The following is a 23783-nucleotide window of genomic DNA, read 5'->3' as shown; positions in this document are numbered from 1 at the left end:
TACCTGTTTTCCAGAATGTTCTGAAGGTTTTGTAGCATGTTACTGTGTGGTTGCTTACTAGCCAAGTCAAAAGTTTTGATTCTGGTCATTACATATGACTTTGGTCCAGTCATTCTTACCTGGCTCTGCTCTAGTGTGTGGCCTTCTACATCTTAGTGGTATAAATCTAGCCCTATCAGGAAGTACGGCTGCATTCAAGCCTTTGTCTCTGGTGTTGAACGTTAACATCCTGCTCCTGATAAGACGTGACAGGGCACACATTGGATGTCATGACGATGTATTCTCTGGGAAAATCATCCTTGCTCTAAACTTTTAACGTCAACTCTTGTTTCCATACCATTTGGTGGCGCACAGCTTAATAAAAACCTGTCAGGTGATAAGAATGAGCTTTTGAACAACACATAACCCCTGACATCCTGAGGAAAGATTCAGATATCTGCAAGAAAGATGTTTAAATATCATTAAGATAACCATCATGTGGAGAGGACACAGCTGGCCTTGCACTGCTCTCAAATGCTGCATTCAGACAACATTGTATCTAGGAACTACAGGGTTGATATCAAAGACACGCAATAATTATGTTAGGCATCAATTATGCATCACATCACTTTCAATATCGATTAACTCATTAAGGGAATGTCTCCACTCTCAGAGCACTGAGATTTAAAGAGCTACTCTAAGATGTTGTACAACTATTCCAATTAATAAATGTGACCAAAAATAAAATGCTGAGTGAGTAAAACTCTAAATAAATGTGCATTTATCTAGCACATTTTACAATTTGCATCACTTTTGTGGTCTTACGCACTAGAGAAAGTCCTAATGGAGTGTAAAAACAGTCGGGTCGGTTTGAAATCAAGCAGGGATGCAGTGAATTGTCTATATCCTTACAATATACAATTCCAATTTAAACAAAATGGATTTAAAGTGTTTTCTGTTGTAAAACTCTAGTGTACAGGTACCCTTAGAGCTCAGAGTGAGTGTGTAGGTCTCTTACCATGTTCAGGGCCCTTGAGAGCCAGTCTTGTCTGGTGGTGGGGCAAAATCTCCATTTTGACGTGTTCTGAAGCGCTAGCTAGCAGCTGGGTGGCCTCAGCCAGTGTGCAATACTCCATACTTGTGCCGTCCACTGACAAGATGTGATCACCTGCATGCAGTGCACCACACCTGCAAAGGCAATTAGATCACTTCCTGTTTTGCCAATCCTAAACGTCCACTGAATTGCACTTAATCACAGGCATCATTTCAAACAATCATTTAAAACAAATGACTTTCAGTAGTCCAACACCTAAGTAGTTTCAGTTGTTTGAACACCAAATTTGATGCAGACTAAGTATTTTTAATTAACAATAATACTTTATAATTTAATTTAATATAATTTTTTTATTGTATATATTTATTTAAATTCTTATTTATACATTAGCAGTGCTTTTAAGCCAATTTAGAACAAATATTTCATAAGTGCACAAATGCTTTTCTGCAGTGGAAATGCACATGGTTCCAGATTGGACACCTAAACTGGCACCCTGTCGATGCAAAAAGGGTATAAAGAGTATTATTAATTCCCACCCAATGTTTCTCCCAAGAGCAAACTCTTGAATCATCTTCAAAGTGCTAATCTGTTCTGATGGAAAGGTTTTCACTTGCTCAGCACTCCGCCACCCTTATTATTGTTCCGGGCTTTTCTGCTGGCATGAAGGCTAGATGAGTTATTGAATTTCTATAATTAGTTGCTAAGCTATATGCATTTCAAACTTTTACATTTTCACAAGCAGGCATCAGGTTTCTGCAGCACATTTCTCTCCTCTCGATGCATTGATCTGGCTCACAAAACAATGGAAACATGATGAGCAATGATGCTTCTTTCATAAGGACAATTCCGCTTTCATTTCATCTTCCTCTGTGTTGTGGAAATGACTGCGGCTGTAATTACCTATCGGCGATGCTGGCTGGTTTGACCTTGTCGATGATGATGACCTGCTTATTGCAGTACATGGAGGTAGAGAGAGCCAGACCTAAACTGGAGCCCATCGACTTGGCCACCTCCACCAACAGCGGGCCTGAAGCTGTGGCTACAGAATCTGTAAAGTAGGAAAAAGACATTGATTATATTCAGAAAATGGACCTTCCAGTGGTTTAAAGCGTCTTTTAATCTCGTAACATTATGACTTTATTCTTGAAAAGCTTTTTTGATGGCATAGCGAGCGTGTGAATATATACATTTTCTCTGCTACAGCACCTGTGTGAACTTGAGGAATTGACAGACTTCATACATCCACTAAGAATCGCTTTTACACCAGCGGTAACAACTTGATTAGATATTTTGCTTCTAATGCATTTGTAAGTGTGGCTTAAGTGCCCAAATACATGGGGGGAAAGGAGAAAAAAACATTACAAATGATGGTTATACACCCACACACACATGTACACACACTTCATTAATGTGAATGAGGGCGAGTGGCTGCGGTTGGACCTGTTAAAGTGTAATGGAGGTAATTCAACATCTCAGTTTAGTAATGGGCTGCACTAAAGACCTGATTAGACCATACATCTTCAGAGTGTGGAGGAAACCACTACGCGTAATCACGTGTCACACGACCGCTCATCCAGCCTGTTTCCAACATGTGCTGATTTCACTTGAAGCCCATTACAAAGAGAAATAGCTCCTGCTGTTGTGTGTGGAGCGGACAGAATGAGCAGCCGGTCTTTAGTTAGAGCGGGCGTACAGCTGTCGGCTGTCAGGTGTGACAACTTCCTCCCTGCGTTCGCGGTAAACACACTTGCTGCCATCGCAAAATGCCAACATACTGGGGAAACTCCTTTGCTAGTCCAAAAGATCTGCTTTGGTCTGTAAAGCGGCTCTATAAAGACTCAAACATGTGGTGATCCAAGTGTATCCAAGGAACATTTATGCACTTAGCAGAGGGTTTTATCCAAAGCAGCTAACAAAGGAGGAACCCAAGCAATTCATCAAGAGCCAACAATATTCGTAATATATGATGCCAGGTTTATTTGGCGACTACTGTAGATTAGGAAGCAAGCTAGAAAAGGAGAAGTGCAAAGAAAAAATAGAAGGTTTTTGTGTGTGTGTACTTGAACAACTATATTTGTGAGGACCGGTTTAAGTTTTTGATCATTGGAGTGAGGACAGAGAGTAAAATGAGAACATTTTGGCCAGTCCTCACTTTCTAAGACCCATTTTTAAAGTATGTTTCAGGGTTATGACTTTTAGGGATACTGTTATAATTAGGGTTAGGCACAGTTGTGATGGATAAGCTTAGGGTAAGGAGTTAGAGATTGCATTGTGTCAATGAATGTCCTCCTCACAAAGTTGTACAAGAATGTATGTGTGTGTGAGTTTTTGTGTATTGGTTTAAGGGTGTGGGATAAGTGCTTGCAGAAGATTCAAGTGAAAGTTGGAAGCTCACTCCCCCAGTGAGGAGCAGAGAAGTTGAAGATTTTAGAGAGCGACTTTGTGCCTAAAACATAAGGAATTGTCACTTATAATTGTTTTAAAGCATTCAACAGGGATCAAGAATCCAATAACTACCAACAAATGTGTCGAATTTGATTTGTTATAATGGTATTTTGGGTGGTACATTGCAATCTGGTCGGCTAGAGAATAGCTGAACTGAAAATTGGCTTGAAAATTGCTGACTATTCGAGGAGACAAAATGACTAAATTGCACATCCCTTGTGGAAGTGTGGGATAACTAAACATGCTAAATGAAATCCAAGTGTTCTCCTTGAGCCATCATGACAGCTGAAGATGAATAAATCCCTTTTTCCAGCCCCTGAATCCCACCTTCACCTTCCTGCCAAGCCTCAAAGACCCACCTGACATCAGCTAAACAGGGTTGAACTGACTATCCATTAATAAAGCCAGGGGTGGGGAAATTGTTCAATCACATGGGTGCCATCCGGGTGACAGAGGCGTGGTGATTAATGTGCCAACGTTATGCGCATCACTGATGAGGGCTTGATCGAGGAGCTCGCTAAGGAGCGTTTGTGTTGTCGTGAAGTGCTGGAGGAGCATGAGGTGATGAGAGGAAGAGCAGTTGTAAATAGTGATGAATGTACAATATATGCTTGGTCTCTGGCGGTTCCTTTTAATCAAACCCCGTTACTGTACGTGTCCACCGGTGCGGAGCTAAGCAGCCATTTTCAATTCCTTCTCTACCGGAGATTGTGAGGTTGACAGTGAAGCGGAGCAAGTGGTGAGTGTGTCAAACAGATGAGATAATGCTCAATATTATGCAAATGAGATACGAAAAAAAGCTATCCGGCAACCAATCGCTGTAAGTCACAGGAATCAATGCCTGTCAGGAATTCATAAATTAAGTTGGCCTCTTTCCAACTGTAATTGTGCATACATGATTATTTTATGTGATGTATACTCAAAGCAATCATAGATTATAGACACTCATTATACATATTACAGAAAACTTGCCGTTATGCTGTCGTTTTTGTGGGCGAAATCGTGTCATTACATAATTGTAATCCTTACGATCATGAATTTCAAGTGAGGGCAAAATATTTCCCAATGCAGATTTCGAAACCGGTTCAAGTTGGTCACGTGGATTGACAAACAGAGCTGTTTGGTTTGAATGATTTCGGTGTGAGCTGTGCTTCATCAATTGCTAAACTATTGGCAATAGACAGTTAACCTCTGAAATTTCGTGAATGTGAGCGGGCCTTGACACCCTTGAAGCAACAATTTACAGCAGGTATTGCCTGATTCATGAATTAATCGTTCTTTTGACTTGGATATTTCCAATGATTCATGTGAAAGCGTTCACAAAAACAATCTGAATTATTTACTCGTGAATTGGACAGAATTGTTCTGAGCGTTTTGCGAATCAGCAACTGACTGACTGACTCACTAAACCTAGAACCTTCTCGTTTCGACATGTCTGATTCATTATGAGTTTGGTAACAAACACAAACTTGTTGAACTTAACTCATAATGATCAAGCAAATACTAAGAACAATACCTCAATATTGCATTACAATAATGCATTAGTACACAATGGCGTAGAAATGCTGCAGAATATTTTTTTAAACAGTTAATTTAAATAAGCTGTTTAAAAGAAATGTGTCAGACTAGCATTGTCTTTCGCACCAATGAACATGTATCATATTGAGCAGGAGAGATGATAAGACAGAAAGAGAGTGTGAGGACAGAGGGAGAAAGATGGTATAAATTGCTTTAGGTGTAGAGAAAGTTTTATTTTGGGCATAATGCCAGGACAGAACGATCTATAGGTTACACAGCAAAACTTAAACTGAGAAGGAAAGTGTACTGACCAAAAACACAGTCGAAAAGTCACTGTAAGGTAGTTAGCGTTTAATGCTGTTTGAACAGCACTGTTCTGGGGGGCATATCAGTGCAGTGAAGGATGTGCCTTTTCGCTAGACTTCCTCTGGGCACAGCAGAAAGAGAATCTATCACTTCCGGGTCAGAGCCCAATAAAGACACCGGAAAGATGAGTTACAGCCACGGGCCACTTCAAATCTTAAGAGACTTTCCTTTTCATTTCAGTTCAGCTCACTCACTGTCACCCTCTTTCTTGTCTTTTTGCACCTCATTCACCTCTTTGGCACTCTGTCATTATCCACAGCATGTTTTCCTTGACATTTACAAATGCAACAAAAACATATTGACATTCGAGAATTGGAAAACATGAAATAACTTCTTTAAAATTGCTAAAATGTTACATTCTGTGTTTGCTGTTTTCAGTCGATAAGCTTTTACAAATACTGTTATGGTTTTCCAGCTAGAACGATTAAGCCTCAACAATGATCCAGAACACAACAGCACAACTGGTCTGGTCTTCAACAAACCACAAAATGCCCATGACACGTCCCTTCTAGACAAAGTCACTGGCATTAAGGAACACTATTAAAAGAACTTGCCGAAAAAAACAACAACTTTGAAATAAATATGAAATAAAAGTATAAAAAAATGTAACTAAACGAAAACTACGTTTTACTACGTGCTAAATGTGCACTGCAATACAAACTAAACTAAACAGAATAAAAAAATGCAAAATATTAAAATACAATAAATAAATCAATAGTCCCAGTAATAAAGGTGAGTAAATAAAGACTAAATAATTAACAAAATAATTAATAAAGATTAAGTAAATTCACTTTTATAGCAGCAACAACACATATAACCAAGTAAAGATTGTATTTTTTCTTTTAATTTTCCTTATCTCTTTTCTGCTATTTTACTTCTCTCGATATGTAAATGAAATTGTTATTAGTGCCGTCACATCGACTAATATACAGTGAGGAAAATAAGTATTTGAACACCCTGCTATTTTGCAAGTTCTGCAAAGTACAGTAGCCTTTGTTTGCAATTACAGAGGTCAAACGTTTCCTGTAGTTTTTCACCAGGTTTGCACTCACTGCAGGAGGGATTCTGGCCCACTCCTCCACACAGATCTTCTCTAGATCAGTCAGGTTTCTGGGCTGTCGCTGAGAAACACGGAGTTTGAGCTCCCTCCAAAGATTCTCTATTGGGTTTAAGTCTGGAGACTGGCTAGGCCACGCCAGAACCTTGATATGCTTCTTACAGAGCCACTCCTTGGTTATCCTGGCTGTGTGCTTCGGGTCATTGTCATGTTGGAAGACCCAGCCTCGACCCATCTTCAATGCTCTAACTGAGGGAAGGAGGTTGTTCCCCAAAATCTCGCAATACATGGCCCCGGTCATCCTCTCCTTAATACAGTGCAGTCGCCCTGTCCCATGTGCAGAAAAACACCCCCAAAGCATGATGCTACCACCCCCATGCTTCACAGTAGGGATGGTGTTCTTGGGATGGTACTCATCATTCTTCTTCCTCCAAACACGTTTAGTGGAATTATGACCAAAAAGTTCTATTTTGGTCTCATCTGACCACATGACTTTCTCCCATGACTCCTCTGGATCATCCAAATGGTCATTGGCAAACTTAAGACGGGCCTTGACATGTGCTGGTTTAAGCAGGGGAACCTTCCGTGCCATGCATGATTTCAAACCATGACGTCTTAGTGTATTACCAACAGTAACCTTGGAAACGGTGGTCCCAGCTCTTTTCAGGTCATTGACCAGCTCCTCCCGTGTAGTTCTGGGCTGATTTCTCACCTTTCTTAGGATCATTGAGACCCCACGAGGTGAGATCTTGCATGGAGCCCCAGTCCGAGGGAGATTGACAGTCATGTTTAGCTTCTTCCATTTTCTAATGATTGCTCCAACAGTCGACCTTTTTTCACCAAGCTGCTTGGCAATTTCCCCGTAGCCCTTTCCAGCCTTGTGGAGGTGTACAATTTTGTCTCTAGTGTCTTTGGACAGCTCTTTGGTCTTGGCCATGTTAGTAGTTGGATTCTTACTGATTGTATGGGGTGGACAGGTGTCTTTATGCAGCTAACGACCTCAAACAGGTGCATCTAATTTAGGATAATAAATGGAGTGGAGGTGGACATTTTAAAGGCAGACTAACAGGTCTTTGAGGGTCAGAATTCTAGCTGATAGACAGGTGTTCAAATACTTATTTGCAGCTGTATCATACAAATAAATAGTTAAAAAAAAATCATATATTGTGATTTCTGGATTTTTTTTTTTTAGATTATGTCTCTCACAGTGGACATGCACCTACGATGACAATTTCAGACCCCTCCATGATTTCCAAGTGGGAGAACTTGCAAAATAGCAGGGTGTTCAAATACTTATTTTCCTCACTGTATATATATATATACATATATATACATACACACACGTATACATTTATAAACTTTTATGTTAGATGCGATTAATTGCAATCAATTGATTTGACAGCATCGATTGTAATGTAATTTAGTCTAAATAAATATTTCTGTCTCCTTTATGATAAATTCCATATTCATTTCCCCATTTAATTATAACAAATAAATGTGAATTATCTGGGGGCGGGATTAGATGAAGTGGGAGTGTCCTTACCCATGACTGACACATCGTACTCTATTAGAAGTGTGGCTTCCTGGCCACACTGTTTGAGGATGCTCATGGCCTCTGCGTGAGACGCTCCATGCAGACGAATTCCGTCAATACTGAGCAGCCTGTCACCGGATTTGATGGTTCCTTCCCTAAGAGAGAAAACAACATACAATAAAAATCTGAAATGGCCTTTCTGAATTACAGAAGAAATGTGTTGTATACAAGAGAGGCACCCAGAGACACAATAGCACTTGCATTGTGTGTCTTCCGCTTGTTTGCTCGTAACAATAAGCCTTTTAAATGCCGGAAAGGTTACAGACTACATTCAATCTGTTATCATGACAAGCAGGCAGGTCACGTCTGTGTTCAACACACCAGAGACCTTTCCAAAACCACAGTAATTCCTAAACTAAGACCAGGTACCACACTGAACCTCAAAAGATATCAAAAATAAACTCATTTACCATGGGAAGCACTTTAGAACATGGAGAAAATGCAATTATCAATTATATTGTTGCATCTGGTACTTTGTGTTCTTGGACCATCTGATGCATATGCACACAAAACTGGCAAGTTCAGGCTGATACATCTGGAGCCAATCTGATTGGCTGACTTCTATGTTTTTTAATCAGTGCGCCTGGAAACAAAGATGTGTTTACAAGATACAGCTGCTACAATGATAGCATCTAAGGTCAGTTTTATTTAAGATAGCTTAATGGCAAGTAAATTAGATATCCAAGAGCAGAATGTTAATGGTGGTTACACTACCATTCAAAAGTCAGAAATTAATACTTCTATTCTCAGCAAGGTTGTATTAAATTGATCAAAAGTGACAGTAAAGACAATAGAAAATACTTCCATTTCAAATAAATGCGGTTTGGAACTTTCTATTCAAAGTATCCTAAAAAAATAATGCACCACAGTTTCCACAAAAATATTAAGCAGCATAACTGTTTTCAACATAATAATCATAAATGCTTCTCAAGCACTAAATCAGCATTTTAGAATGATTTCTATGATAAAATGACAATGTGGCTTTGCCATCACAGGAATAAATTACAATTTAAAATTGAAAAGCAGTTATTTTAACAATTTTACAATTTTTACTGTACTTTTAATCAAATAAATGCAGCCTTGGTGAGCTTAAGACTTATTTCAAATCTTACAAACCCAAACTTTTGAATGGTAGTGTCATTGTGAAATAGTCTTGGAAAGGCAGAAGTTTCACACTCCTCAATTATTTTTTCAGTGTTTTCCATTCACATTTTAATAGCGACTCTGGTTAATTGAGTTTTTACACAGTGGTCTGTTATTGTGGTACAATTCATTTGAGATCAATAAAAATAGCACGTAAACACAAAGGCAATCTGTGATTAGTTGATGTGTACAATCTCTTTATGTTTAAGTCTGGCTAGGTCAGACTATTGAGCTTTATGTGAGGACAGTTTCAAAGCACATTTTAACCCATAGTACCAGGGAGTACCACAAGAGATGAGTTTTGGTTAGAGACCTGATTTATGATTTATGAAAGGAAATTTGCTGTTTTTATTTTCCAAGGGGGCCGTTCTCTGCGACTGCAAGATGTCAGAGTCCAGTCAATACCAAATTGCAGAGGAACAGAACACAATATTTACCCAGAAAAACAGGAGCCGTGCCACTGAACAAAAGAAATGGGAATACTCTGTCGGTAAGAAATGAAATTACCAGTGTGCAAAATGAATATTGATAAGGGTTGAGGGGGAAGAGAGAGACGGGCTAGCGTGTAATGACGGTAATAACAGAGCAGTTCATATGCCAGAGCGAATGAAATATCACGCCAGTCCATTTACAATTCTCAAGCGAGCGCTGAAGTTGCGGGGCAATCTATTCCGGTTCCAAAAGGAACGCCAACTGGGAAACACTATTTTCATCAAGCAATTTCTTGCCATTTCACAGCAATGACTACAGTCCAGCTATGCTGAACCTGTAAAGATAAAAGTCAAACCAATAACAAGGAACACAAAGAGAAAACACACATATACATGAGCTACATTTCAAAATTTACATGATATTATAGTTTACATCATACATGCTATTAGATTAGCATCATACATGCTATCCAAAACCTAGATAATTGCCTACAGAGAAATCACAACTGCATTCTGAAAGCTGTAAGAAAATGAATTATGCTAACCCATGATTAGATACCTTTTTTTTTTTGAGGGGACAAATTATAAACCTTTATCGCTTGTATCCTTAAGGAAGGAAATCCATTATGCGGGGAGAAGGTGGAAGGAAGGCTAAATTAATATATTTTAAGGTTTGAATATAAAGATTATTACTATATTTACTTATTTATAGTTTACCCTGAAAAAAACCATCTTAAACCAGACTAAGCTGATCAAAATATTATATTTATTCGACTTTAGAGGACTTTTCAGTTGGTCAAGCTGGGCTGCCCAACTAAACCAGATTGGAGATCAGTTTTACACCAGATAAAACCAGCTTAGACCAGCTTAAACCATCTGAGACTAGCAAATCAGCCTACCACAGGTTTAAGTAGGTTTTAAAGGAGGACTATGCCATTAAAATTTGATCACTTAACTTAATTATGTTTGTGTATTTTTATGCTTATTGTATTTTATTAGACCATCCTGGCATTAGATAAGCAGCATGCTAATACCAAAACCTATAGAAATCAAGAGTCAAGTATGTGAATCAACAATTTGTATGATGCATAAATAGTGTCTTGGCTATGGAGTGTTTCTAATCAGTATAATACTAATACCAATCTAATACTTTTCAGTCTATTTCAGTTAGGATGCAACCTAGGTTTTTGGACAAATAAGCTTTATTAGCAATGCTTCGATCCAAAGTTTGGAATATCGCATAAAACATTTGTAAATAAAGCAGTGTTCCCATTCCATGTTGTCAAGAGAACAAAATAGTCACTTCCTGGTAAATTGGTGAAAAATATGTGGCTCTTTTTTCCAAGAATCATCAATGACTTGCGTCTCAGAGCGCGCAGACAAAACGGAATAAACGCTGTCATGTTCGAATGCTGGGGTTTAGGAACACTATCGTGTAAGACACTTCAGGGCGAGAATTAAACCAAATCATTCTGATGACATCTTGGCATTTCCATCCAGCATTTTTTATGCAATATTCCGAAATGGATATAAACATAGCTAATGTTGGTGCTGATGAATCCAGTTCAGAATCCAGTACCAACTCACCTGTCAGCCGGACCACCGGGTCTGATGGTTGTAATGGTAACCGGGCGAGATTTGTTCCTGTCTTCATGGGCACCTCCTACACCATGGAAAAAACAACTTGTTTTGAAACATTAAACAAATGTAGCCATAGAGTAAAACACTGTACATTAACACTTGTGGAGCTGTATACTCACATTTGATAAACTTAAATAATAGCTCAAATACTGGCTTAGTGGTGCACATCAAAGGCAATTTGCTCACCTAACTGAAATGTCCATATATTTTTCTACAAAAGCACCAGATTATACATTTTTAAAGCCGCGCTGCTCGCCATAAAATTGCATACCATTGAATTCACAAATGGAGTCTTGAAGATGAAAAGGAAGTCCTCAATATGCCTCTATGAGACAGATTTGAGAAAAGGAGTAAAGCTAACCAAGACCTTGACAGTAAACCTTTTTGTTCTGTCTCTCTTCAAAAGACTTCATATTCTAGATGGATCTAAAAAATGGTCTCTTTCTTTTAATGAAGTCTGCTTGGTAAATATTTTGGAAAGTGAGCATTAGAAGTGCGACTGAAAGCTGCTTCGTGTTCTTTCAGGGGGCCCAAGGGCAGCGAAACAAATCTATAGAGAAAAATAGTCTCTTTTTGTTTGATGTAGATGTGAATGAAAGTGTGTTGATGAGGTGGACTCAAAGACATTTGAACTCGGAAGTGAGGAAGTCTACAGAGGCACTCACCTCTGATGACGAAACCGAAAGTATTGCCTTCTTTGTGCAACGTCACCTCCACATTTTTGAACATGACCCCTGAGCCCTGTACAGCTGAGGAAGAAAATTAACAGTTCAAAGTTCTGCCAGAACATATAAATGAACAAACTAAAATACATTTCAAGTCACTGAGAGTGACGTAACTCAGTCAAAGATTGCTGTTATAAAACTAATTTTAACGAATCAATGGTAGATTGATGGTGGTTAATCACTCATCACTTAAGCAAAAATAATCAGTCACTATTTAGCATTTTCATATAATATAATATAATATAATATAATATAATATAATATAATAAGGGCTTGACATTCACTTTTTTGCTCACCAACCACTGTGGCTAATTTTGGCATCGATATCTTTTTTAGTATTATCTTATCATAATTTGGCAGCAGGTATATTAGACCTGATGCACGGATCCATTATACTGTTACACATGCGTTTTCTTTCTCAACTGTTAACGTTAAAAACATAACTGACTGTATTTACGAGAATACTGACCAAGACCGGAATTTGGACATTATTTTGCATGTATTTAAGCGCAATAAGCAGTGAAAAAGAACTCAATTTAGTACTGAGAGGCGGCTTTATCAGCGCACACTTTGGGTGCGAGCACAAAATCTGTGGGAATGATACGTGCAATACTTGCAATTCCACGGCAAAATTCATCCGGAGCAAATTGAAACGAGTGTAAGGGGAGGCGGGTTTGTGTGTCAACTCGCTGTCGGAGAGATGAAAGAGCGAGAAATTGCAGCGTGCCGTGTATCTATTTTGCGGGAAATGAGTATTGGAAGCGTTTCAGATATTTCAGTATTGATATGTATTGAAAAATCAAGATTTTTGACAACACTGCATTGCACTCAGTTTATGATTTCAGATGCCTCTTTAAAAGACTACAGCTGAAGAATTAATATATTATATATAAAATTCAACCCGCCAAAATGGCTAGTAATAGTGACTGCGTTAGACGCCACTGCTGAAATCCACTCGCATTTGGCGAGTTGGCAGGTGTTGCTGTATAGCCCTGATTATATTATATGAGGCATTAATATTAATCACTTTGAAATATATATGAAAAGATCACATGTATAGGAAATCTGTTTTCTGGAACAATATTAAGTTACACAGTTTATCGTTTATTATGAAAAATTACATATTGCAGAATGCGGCGACAAACCGGTCAGAATGATGTATTCCAGCTGTGCTAGATTAAGTAATAGCGTTGCTTTTATAATCTCACTCACAGACAGGCGGTAGCTCATACTCGACCTCCAGGACAACCCTTTCACCCACATTCTTCAACAGACTGATGATCTCATCATGACGGAACTTTGTCAAGTTGATTCCGTTCACAGATTTAATGTAGTCCCCTACGTTCAACTGGTCACTCCTGCAAAGAAACAGACCAAGAATTAGATTCTGTACATTTGCTGAAGAAAATGTCAGGTGAAATTGCATAACTGAAAGGAGGAAGAAAGAACAGGAAGAGCAAACAAAGAAAGAGAAGAAATAAAGAGAGGTAGAAAATAAGGCGAAGGAGGAGTCAGGTTGAGCTCTGAGACGCTGTGATAGCTGATTTAAGCACATGAAGGGAACACTTTGTTCTAAGGAAGCATCTAGTGAGATCAAGACAGGCTGCTCTAGTCTCCGTCTCGATCTTTCACTGACACACAAACACAGAGTTGAAAGCTCTTGCGTTTTACAAGGCGGTCTGATTTTCAACCGATTCTGGAAGAGCGAGTGTGATGTTAGGCGGTTTATTTTAGCTCGAGTAAAATTATCAGGGAAAGTGTCTCTGTGGTAATAAGATACAAGACTTGATGTGCAGGGAAACATTTAAAGCCGAACAATTGATTTGCAGAAAAAAGTATCTGTGACTGAAGAAGAGGGTTTAAAACGTGCGTTTTACTATACGGCATGTGCAGTGTTTGTTCTGGGATCTGAATATGGATCTATTCTTTGAGGATTGTGTGTGTGTTCATGGGGAGGTCTGACACGCTAGCGAACAGTAGGCCGTCTGCCATCCCTGAGAGCAAATATGGAAATGAGAGAAGAGTTCTGGCTTATGCAGTATTGATTAAAAGATTCGGTCTACTTTATTCATACAGACACACATACGCAGTGTGTACAGATAAAACAATGTGCACACACACTTCCTAGACAATGCTCCAGCACAACAGACTATGGACACATTGATCTCTCAGGGCCCGTCTATAGTTGCTGTCTTAGCAAAAAAAAATCATTAGCATAAAGACCAAAAGACAACAAAAACCTGACAACATCATTTAGCATCTACAAAACTGAATTGAAAGTCATTTCTTACATTTTCTAAAGAATATGTGATTGCTAGCTGTACAAAACTAGTCACAACATTGCTGCTGTGATGCTAATGTGGGTGATTGCTACAGTATGCAGATGCTAGGCTACTCATACTGTTTTAACCCCAGTGCTATGTGGTTGCGAGTGTGTTCTGGGTGGTTGCTAGGGTATTTTGGGTAGTGGCCCAAGAGAAGTCCACTCGAAATATATGATATTCTGGTCTCTTGGTGGCTTGAGTCCCTCTTTCAATGCAAGTCTAAGTAAAGATACATTTTTTTAAGTGGAATCGCAAGTTTTTAGGTGTCATTCATGTTTGAGGTGTCATTCAAGTTACGCACCAAATACTTAAAGTTATGTGTTTATTTAAGTCCTAACCCTATAAAAAATAACAGTCTTAGCAAGCACCAATGACTGTTCTTAAAGATGTTTCCCACCTTCCGAGTCAGATATGTCAGACATCTTAAAAACACAGCAAAGTTTTGAAAGTGCTGGAGTGTTGTTGTAAAATGAATCCACAAATGGTTCGCTAATACTGACCTGGCAGCGATGCCGCCCTGGCGCAGGTTGGAGACTCTGGGCTTGCCGTCTTTGTCGATGCCTCCGGATACTGTCAGGCCCAGAGTGGTGCCTTCCTTCTTGATCAGCTCCACGGTGCTCGTGCCCTTAAACTCATCTGTAGAGCAAAAGGAGGGATGAGAAGGAGGGTTATTGGGGGAGGAAGAGCAGAGACAGGAGATGAAAGGGTTACAGGAGCAAAGCAGGCCAGCCGCGGCCATACCCCTCTCTCATCTAAATGACTGTGATCAGGCATCCTGGCTTGGCCCCCTCTCTCTCTCTCTCTCTCTCTCTCTCAGCTGGTAATTAATTATATACTCCAGAGTGTTCAGTGTGTGTATGTGTGTGTCTCTGCACTTGGCTATAGTTTGAGGACACAATAGTCACCAGAGGTGAGCTAAAACTGTCAAAACCTTGCTTTAATGTCATCTGGGAACATAGTCACTTTGAAAAATTAAAATGTATTCATTAATAAAAACAATAAAAAAAAAAAAAAGAATACATAAATTAATTTAAAAAATAATAAATGCATGAATAAATTAATAAAAGTTTATATTTTATTAGTAAATATAAACAAAATCGTAATATATATATATATATATATATATATATATATATATATATATATATATATATATATATATATATGCTTGAATAAGTAAATCAAATATGTATTTATTTTTTATTATATTTTTTTTGTATATATAGGGTTTAAGCTTAAGTCATTGTTATAATGCTTTATCTAAAAAAAAAAAAAAAAAAAAATCTATGCAACCCCCCACCCCCTTTTTCAATCCAATTTTTGTCTTCTGTCTCCCTTGTATCATTTCGTCTTCTATTTGCTGTCTCTCTCGCCGACTTGCACTGATATTGCTGGTCAGCCAGAGGAGTCGCTCCCCTATCGACTGGCTGTCATTCAATCCCTCTGTGGGATTGTCAAAGTCACATTAAGAATACTGCATATCTGTGCAAGCAGGGCTTTCTCTCTCCCTCCCTCCCGCTCTCACACGCCCTACCATCAATACTCCAATCAGCTGTCTAAGCTGGAGAAGAAATCAAAATAAGGCATTTGTAATCCCTCTCTCTTTACTGAAGGAAGAAAAAGACAGATTTATATGCATTCCCTCACTTTCCTTTCCTGGTACCGCAGGACAGAGAGTAAGGGGAGACGAAGCTCCAAACCCCCCTGAGGCTACTGACAGAACTGAGCTGTGGAGCATTTCACCACAGGAGGACGGCAATAACCGGACATACGGTACAAATAGACAGGACTGACAACTTTTGAGTTCAGCTTGGAGTGAGAATTGGGGGTGAGGTTAATTAGCAACTGAAGCATTTGCAGATAAAGCCGTTTTTATTATAATAAAGTTATGATAATAAATTTAATGGTATTAGAGTAAAAATATGTAATATAGTTCATAATGTTTTCAAAATGCTCCTCTCTAGATTACATTTTCTTCTCGCTAACTATACAGTATATGGACAATGAATGGCTTTTCTGAGGTTTTTCACATCGTTTACAAGCTGTTTTATCCGCAGTTGAAACACTGATTTAACAATTACATGAGACGTGCATTTTTTGCTGATTCTTTCCACATACCCTCTGATGTTAATTCATGTTTATTTTGTACTGTAACCAGTAGTAGAGGAAGAGATCATCACGTGTGCTACCGCTTCGCTTAAACTGAGGCAGTGAACTTCCACGCCACATTATTTTTAATGTATACTGATTGGCTTCATCACTCCGTCTCCTCACCACCAATAAACTCCCAATATGGTGGGAGTTCTGGCGCAATATGGCTGCCGTCTCATCATCCAGGTGGATGCTCCACATTAGTGGTGGTTTAGGAGATTCCCCCCTTCCATATGTAAAAAGCTCTGAGTACCCAGAAAAGCGCTATATAAATGTAACAAATTATCATTATTATTAAGAGCAAATTTGTTGTTTGAATTTCATAATAAAACGTAAAAATTTGAATGCTGAGACTTTGTTCTTTGCTCCGTGTTTTTTTTTTAAATAAGTACAAATAGAACTTATTCTGCTTCAAATAGAACTTATTCTGCTTATATCTGCTTCTCAAAATTCATATTTCTTGTTATCGGTCTTGAGTATGACCATTAGAGCATGCACTTTTGTAAGAATTGAGAAATTACAAAATGCCGGACAGTCTGGTTGAAGAGCGACCAGACCCTGAGAGGACAAAGGACCTCTCTGGAAATTAACATTTGAACTAGCCCTCGTGCACTATCGAGACGAAAGTCTCACCTCCGAGTCATCCTAATCTACATTTCATTCCCTCTTACCTCACCCCCTCTCTCTCATGCTCAGATCACCTGAATTCACCCAAGAATATGTATAGTTTAATGTGAATGATGAGTATTTTTCATGTTTGGTATCATTTAAAATGTCACAGTGTGACTGGTACAAATGTCTCATTTCTAAATAAGTAAAACAAAAGGTTTTTAAGAGTTTAGGGATAACTAACACACAAAGGAAGGTGGTCTCTAGACAAATGGTCTCCGACCCCCCCAAAAGGTGTAACTTCTGAATGCAAATTTCCATTGTTAAAAGATGTTTCCAAGTGAAAGAGGTCCTGACTATATAATGAAATGCAGCAGAGGATTCGGGGCCTTTCTGTACATCAGATTAGCCCGTGAGGCTGAGAGTGAGACCTCTCAGCCTCATGTATATTATCTTAATGTTGGGTTTGCATCTTCTCTCTATTCCAGAGCATTTGATGTTTTGTATCGATTATCTTTGACTTGATTATAAAATTGGCATGATACATTTACCTGACATAATAAATTGTTACATTTGATTATTCTAACCGACTTTGGCATTATTTTCATTAAAGAGTTAAAAGGAATAGTCAAACATTCGCTCACATTTAATGATGCACAGATATCATTAAAACCTTTTCATTTATGGAGTCAGATGAAATAACGAGAAAATACATATTCAGATGTATTGCATTTAATCAAAAAATACTTTGCCTCGAGAAAAGGACAGTAACACGTAAAGAACTTCCGCGCTGGTCGGATGCCGATTTTGGGCCGATCGAGCACGAGCTTACACTTTCAACCTTTTAGGTTGGTCTTCAAAAAACTTCATGGTGAAGATGTTCTGCACTGATACTGAAATCATGAGATCTGTATATCTATTACAAATCCATTAGTTTTGTTTGGCCTTGAAATCCCTAACTGCTCTGATGCCCTTTGCATGCAAATCACCAGCGCAAAAACCTCAGTAGAGGAAGAAACAGATTTGACATTGCACAGTGCCTCCGATCGATACCGCTGCCATATGGACATGGGAAGGGAGCGATGTCGAAACGTGAACCAACAGAGGGAGGTTAGCATGGATCTCAATATTTGGCCTGAACCTGAACCCCTAGTCAAGCCTATGGGAGCCAAGCAGAGAAGCTTGCAGTGCAAACACATGCTGATATATCAAAGACAGCAAAGTAATTAAAAGAGAAATCAAACTTAAAATGTGCCAAAAGGAACTGCTGAATAATTTAGTGTCTGTGATTGTGTGTGTTTGGGAGTGATAGAGGCAAAACATCTTGCCATGAAAAAAAGAAAAAAAAAGTGAATCAATATTCAAACGGGAGTTCAATCTATAACAAGCCTCGTGTTGTGCCAGTCTTTTGATAATTAATTGTAAAAGAACTGCTCAATTTGCCTTCAGCTTTCATCAAATAATTTGATTAAAAAGAACTTTGCACTTCTGGGGATTCGCCTGACAGCGAAAAATTACAGTGGGCCGAATTATAAATGTTGCTGTCATTTCTCTCCTCTCAGTCGGATGAGGAAAAATGATGGGTCTTTCTGTGGTTTGTAACAGCATTAAATTAACTCCCTTTACATGTGGAAGACGGGGAAAATGTTTTATTTGGTTGACATTACATGTCTTCCGAGGCCAGAAACATACTTTATGCAAGTTTGTGAACAAAAATACATGCAACTTTACACAATAACATTCTCTTAAAATAGTTGTTCTGACATGACAATTACCATGAAAAAGAAAACTGAACATAGAAAACAAATATAGCAAATATTTAAACAATGTAGGCAAGTACTATAATTAGAGATATACCAATATCGGCCAGCATTTTCTTATGGCTGATAACTAATAAATGGTATTAAAATATATAAATATATATACATATACACACACATGTATGTGTATGTGAGTATATTTATATATACACAGATAAGTATAATCTAATTAAAATTACAACATGTATGATTTTCATTTCATAGCTCTGATTGTGAAATGTCTTATTGAACCGTTTCTTTTAAAACGTAATCACAATCCAAGCCAAACTCGGCAGCATCATTCGTGCATGTTGTGAGCCCTGTCGCGCAGCTGCACCGGGGGGCCCACTGGGGGTCATTCAGTATCCAAACAATTTGTGTCACAGTATGCCATGGTCATATTACAAGCTCAGTCTTAAGCTGTCTGGGGAAAGCATGGTTCTCTCAGTTCACCGAGGGTTCAGCTTAATATCTCGGCCCTGAGCAAGGAAAAGGACCGTTGGGATCTAATGTGCTGTGCTTTGAGGGCTACACTGGGACAGGTGTGGAAGTTGATAAGTTGATCCCATTACTTGTGGTCTCTCATTTCATTCCATGTCCTCTTTTCCACCTTTTCTCTTTGAATGAGGCAGACAGAGCTAGTGTTGCCTTGCCATGTTGCCACGGTGATGAGATTGGCCATCAGCTTTCTCAGAGCCGACAGATTTCTGTGGCGGGACCGAATGCTGTGCCCATCAGAAAGGTATTGAGGGAGAGAGACAGAAAGATAGAGCTTGAGACAGCATGTGCGAGAATGATACAAAGCAGGAGATAAAAGTACAAATGGAGTGTATGATGGAGAGAGCAAGATATAAACATCTACTCTGCCAGCTGAGGTACACGCAGGTTAAAAAAGTCATCACTTTTTCAAGCTGTGACAGGAGAACGTTAATCTGCGATCACAGACTGATCTAGATAGCAAACTTGATAGATCACGCACAGAAAATCCCCCCAAAAAAGGCGGGTTAAGTATAATTTATCATTCAAAAGTAAAAAAAAAAAATCCTACCTTTAAAAAACTCTTGAATATATATGTAAAAATAGAGATATTTTATGTAATGGTGTTGGCAGATATTGTATATTTATTTTTGAAATGCTCAGTTGCTCTATTTTTACATTTACAGTATATTTACCTTTTGCCATCATCTAATCTAATGCTCATTTAAAATATTAAAGCAAATGCCCATTTTCATACTGTGCATTATAATGTTACGATGCATTAAATTCCCTTATTTTTTTCCATTTAAAATGATGGATTTTAGTTTGTGTTTTTTTTTTTTTTTCTAAGACAAAGTAGTATAGCATCTTTAATCAAATATCAAATAGACGCGCAACCTTTGATGTCAACTAAGAAATATAAGTTTTCTCCCTTTAAAAAACTGAAAGGCCCTGTCTATGTTTATATGCATTTGATTATTCGCATTTAGCTTTGTTTATCCCATCAGTAAAGACCCAACATTTGAGAAACACACACCGTATTTAGGGAAAAGCTGCATTTTCTATGGGAAGCTCAGACAGGGACAGCAGCAAGGTGCAGAATGGAGATTTATTTTGTTTGTAACATTGCTCCGAGGTGTAATGAAAACATTTGGTTAAATGCCCACTGTCAGTTCACTGTTTAACTCTCCATGAAGGCTGTAGGCGTACCAGCAGGTGGGCTCAGCACTGAATTGGCTTTCCACCATTGAAAGTTTAGCAGTCAAAATGACAAATTGGGCCATAATTCAATATGGAACCAGCCATGACTAATGGTTGATGCTAGTAAACATCCATAGGATATAAAAACAAACAGAAACAATTGCTTCAATTACTTCAATTACAACAAGGACAAAAATAATTATTCAATTCAAGAGCGAAATCATTACAACATTTCTAAACCGTCTCTTCAAAGGAAAAAAAAAATCAACTGCAACTAATCAAATTGATAATTGAATATGATGTATTCAATCTGAGAATAAACGAACTGGTGTTTGAACAATGGCTCTCTTTGATGATGTTCAATCATGCAGACTATTACATCGAGACATGCAACTCCCTTTTTGTGTATGTTATCAAACTCTGTTCAGTCCAGTAAATTGACACTGACTATTTTGAAGTTGTACTGTATGTGAGAGAGAGATCAATATTCCCATACGGAGACAATTTAAAGACACTCAAAATGGTGGAAAAACAGCACAATAATGCACTTTTTTTACAACTACAACAATAGGATTAATTGTGTCATTTTAATATTTGGGCTAAATTCCTGTAAACTTGTTTTTTACTTGTTTGTATGCTGGGCTGTCCTCTCCACAGGGGGATAAAACACACACAGGCAAATGAAAAACACTATCTTGTTGGCTCCTGCGGCAAACAGGGTCTTCTGGGAGAAAAAAAAGTTTCAGAGCATTTATCATGAAGATTTCGCACAGGCGCTGAGGTATGAAGTGCTAGCCTGCACATCTGCTCGCAATCTCTTTACTCATCCGCTTCTGACATGCAGTTTTACACCCTCAGAGAAACACCTTTGCTTTGGAAGGGTTTTTAAGAGGGTGTTTCTTTGTTCTATAATCGCTTTTGGTCCTGTGGACTTAATGGGATAATTTACCCCAAAATGAACATTCTGTCATAATTTACTCATCCTCAAGTTGTTCTAAGCAGTTGATGGGCCCCATTGACTTCCATTTTTTTTTTCCATACTATGGAAATCAATGAGGTCCATCAACTGTTTGGCCCATATTCTTCAAAATATCTTCTTTTGTGTTCAGAAATTCATACAGGTTTGGAACAACTTGATGGTGAGTAAATGATGAGTAATGATTCATCTTTTGGTGAACTATCCCTTAAAAACTCTTAATCATCTTTACACACTTAGTAGGTCATTTAATTAGTCTAATAACAATATACAACAATATAGGAATTTTGGTATGTTTTGACGGAGTTGGTCATTTTATTTTATGTCCACAACCCTCATTTCCATCAATGATAATTTTGGAAATTACATTTTAAACATTTGTTGGTACAAATTAAAAGCTACTTGCTACTGTCTTGCTAAGGCTCATTTCTAGTATGTACTGTACTATATGCTAAATACACACAATTACTGTAAACAATATTGCATTTATTTAGCGTATATGTACTCACACTAAGTTTGGGCTCAGTCATTCTTTTTTTTTAGAGAGAAATTGATGCATTCATTTAAGGGCGCATTAAATTGATTAAAAGAGACAGTTAAGTCATGTATAATGTTCCAAAAGATTTATATTTCAAATAAGTGATTTTCTTTTGCACTTTATTTTTTTATAATCAGCACAACTGCTTCCAACATTGATTAGAAATGTGTCTTGAGCATCAAATCAGCATATGATCACAGGAATAAATTACATTTCAAAATATAGAAAACGTTCACAATGTTGCTGATTTTACTCTATTTTTAATCAACTAAAATGAACCTTGGCGAGAATAAGTGGTTTCTTTCAAAACATGAAAAAAACTTTTAAACACATTTTTCACACAGTAAATTTTGAAAATGTAGTTTATTCTATCCTCTCTTTTACATCATTGTAGTTTTCTATTGTTATAATGGATTTTGTTAGCATTACATTGAAAGTATTGGTGTAGGTAAAAAAAAAAAAAAAAAAGAAGGTGGTATTTTACAAGTAGCAATGTGATCATTGCTTGGTAAAATATTTCCAAGACAGTTTTAATGTGACCTTCTGCTAGATGTAATAATAAACAACCCCATGGACATAAAAGTGCCCAAAGTTGAAGAAACACCCAGCAACAAAAACAGCCTAAACTTCCCTAAGAAACTCTGCTCACAAGAAAGCACCACAAACAGCACTTACAATGAGCCACAACCTCCATTAAACTTTCCCTCCTCGGACAGCTTGATAACAGACCTCAGGTGAAATGAATAGACGCCTCTGCAGCTCCACCCTGCATTGCATGCGCCTCTGAAAGTGCTGAATCACTTTGATGCAACAACATTTTCAGCTCGCAAACCAGGGCCCAATGCCATCCACAGCCAGCTCATCTGTCAGCAGCCTGTCTCTCTCACTCATCTCGAGCCTGCCCAATGAATGCTAACATGACATTTAAAAAGAGATGCGCATGCCAGGGGACGTGTATCCAGGGTAAGCGAGAGCTAACGTTGTAGCAGGAAATTGAGGTTATACATGAATGATGTGTTTGTATCTCTTCACCAGCAGCCCAATGAGCTTTGGGACGCTCCTGCACCGCAGGCCTCGGCTCCCCTGTATGTTTCTTAAAACATATTGTGATTATAAGCAGTTAGAGAACACGACCCCCGGTGGATTCATTTGCAAAATTCCAGGTAACAATTTGCTAATCCCCTCCCTCATCCATATTAATAACAATGCAGACAACTAATCAAGGAGATTTAAATGTGCTGAGAGATCGGTGACGGTGCAAGAGTGGATAGATTTCAGCAATTCTGAGATTTATTTTGCAGTGTTTTGAAGCTTATAAAAACACAGATATAATCTTGGGGAAAGGGAGGATACTTGCTGAATCTGAAATGAAATCATCATGCTTTTCTAGCCAAGCTATCTTTATGTTTTGCTTCTGGTTTTTATAGCAGGTTTGGGAAAGATTCTGAATTTAACCCATTGCTCACTTTCTGTTTATTACATGGAATGTAGAATTGGATTTCTTGAAAGGATGTTGAACTGTTGTTTGAATTCTAATGAGAGGAATTTACAATTCAAGGAAATTCAACACAGTTACTCAAGAGGTGTTGTCTTAACTTAAGATTTAATTCTCAATACTGTTCAATAGTGTCAAAAACAAAAACACATATTTGTCTATTTACAACAAAAAGTTGTCTAACAAATTCATATGTTGCATGTACTGTACACTACTGTTCAAAAGTTTAAAGAAATTAATACTTTTATTCAGGAATAAGGA

At 38.1% G+C, this 23783-nt stretch overlaps 1 protein-coding gene across 16 annotated transcripts in view; it reads right to left on the bottom strand.

Annotated features, from left to right (window-relative positions):
• grip1 (glutamate receptor interacting protein 1) overlaps positions 1-23783 on the bottom strand; it is a 226674-nt gene that overhangs the window by 45696 nt on the left and 157195 nt on the right. For all 16 annotated transcript variants that reach the window (XM_084110706.1, XM_084110709.1, XM_084110716.1 and 13 more), the window contains 7 exons: positions 14778-14913; positions 13166-13311; positions 11894-11977; positions 11175-11250; positions 7963-8108; positions 1934-2081; positions 998-1167 (listed from right to left, as the gene is read on the bottom strand). In XM_084110706.1, the coding sequence (XP_083966832.1) occupies positions 998-1167; positions 1934-2081; positions 7963-8108; positions 11175-11250; positions 11894-11977; positions 13166-13311; positions 14778-14913 (906 nt within the window). The remainder of the gene's footprint in view (positions 1-997; positions 1168-1933; positions 2082-7962; positions 8109-11174; positions 11251-11893; positions 11978-13165; positions 13312-14777; positions 14914-23783) is intronic.

This window comes from Abramis brama, assembly GCF_963993115.1.
Source record: "Abramis brama genome assembly, chromosome: 4".
Taxonomy (NCBI): Eukaryota; Metazoa; Chordata; class Actinopteri; order Cypriniformes; family Leuciscidae; genus Abramis; species Abramis brama.
This window is presented reverse-complemented; position numbering and strand designations above follow the sequence as displayed.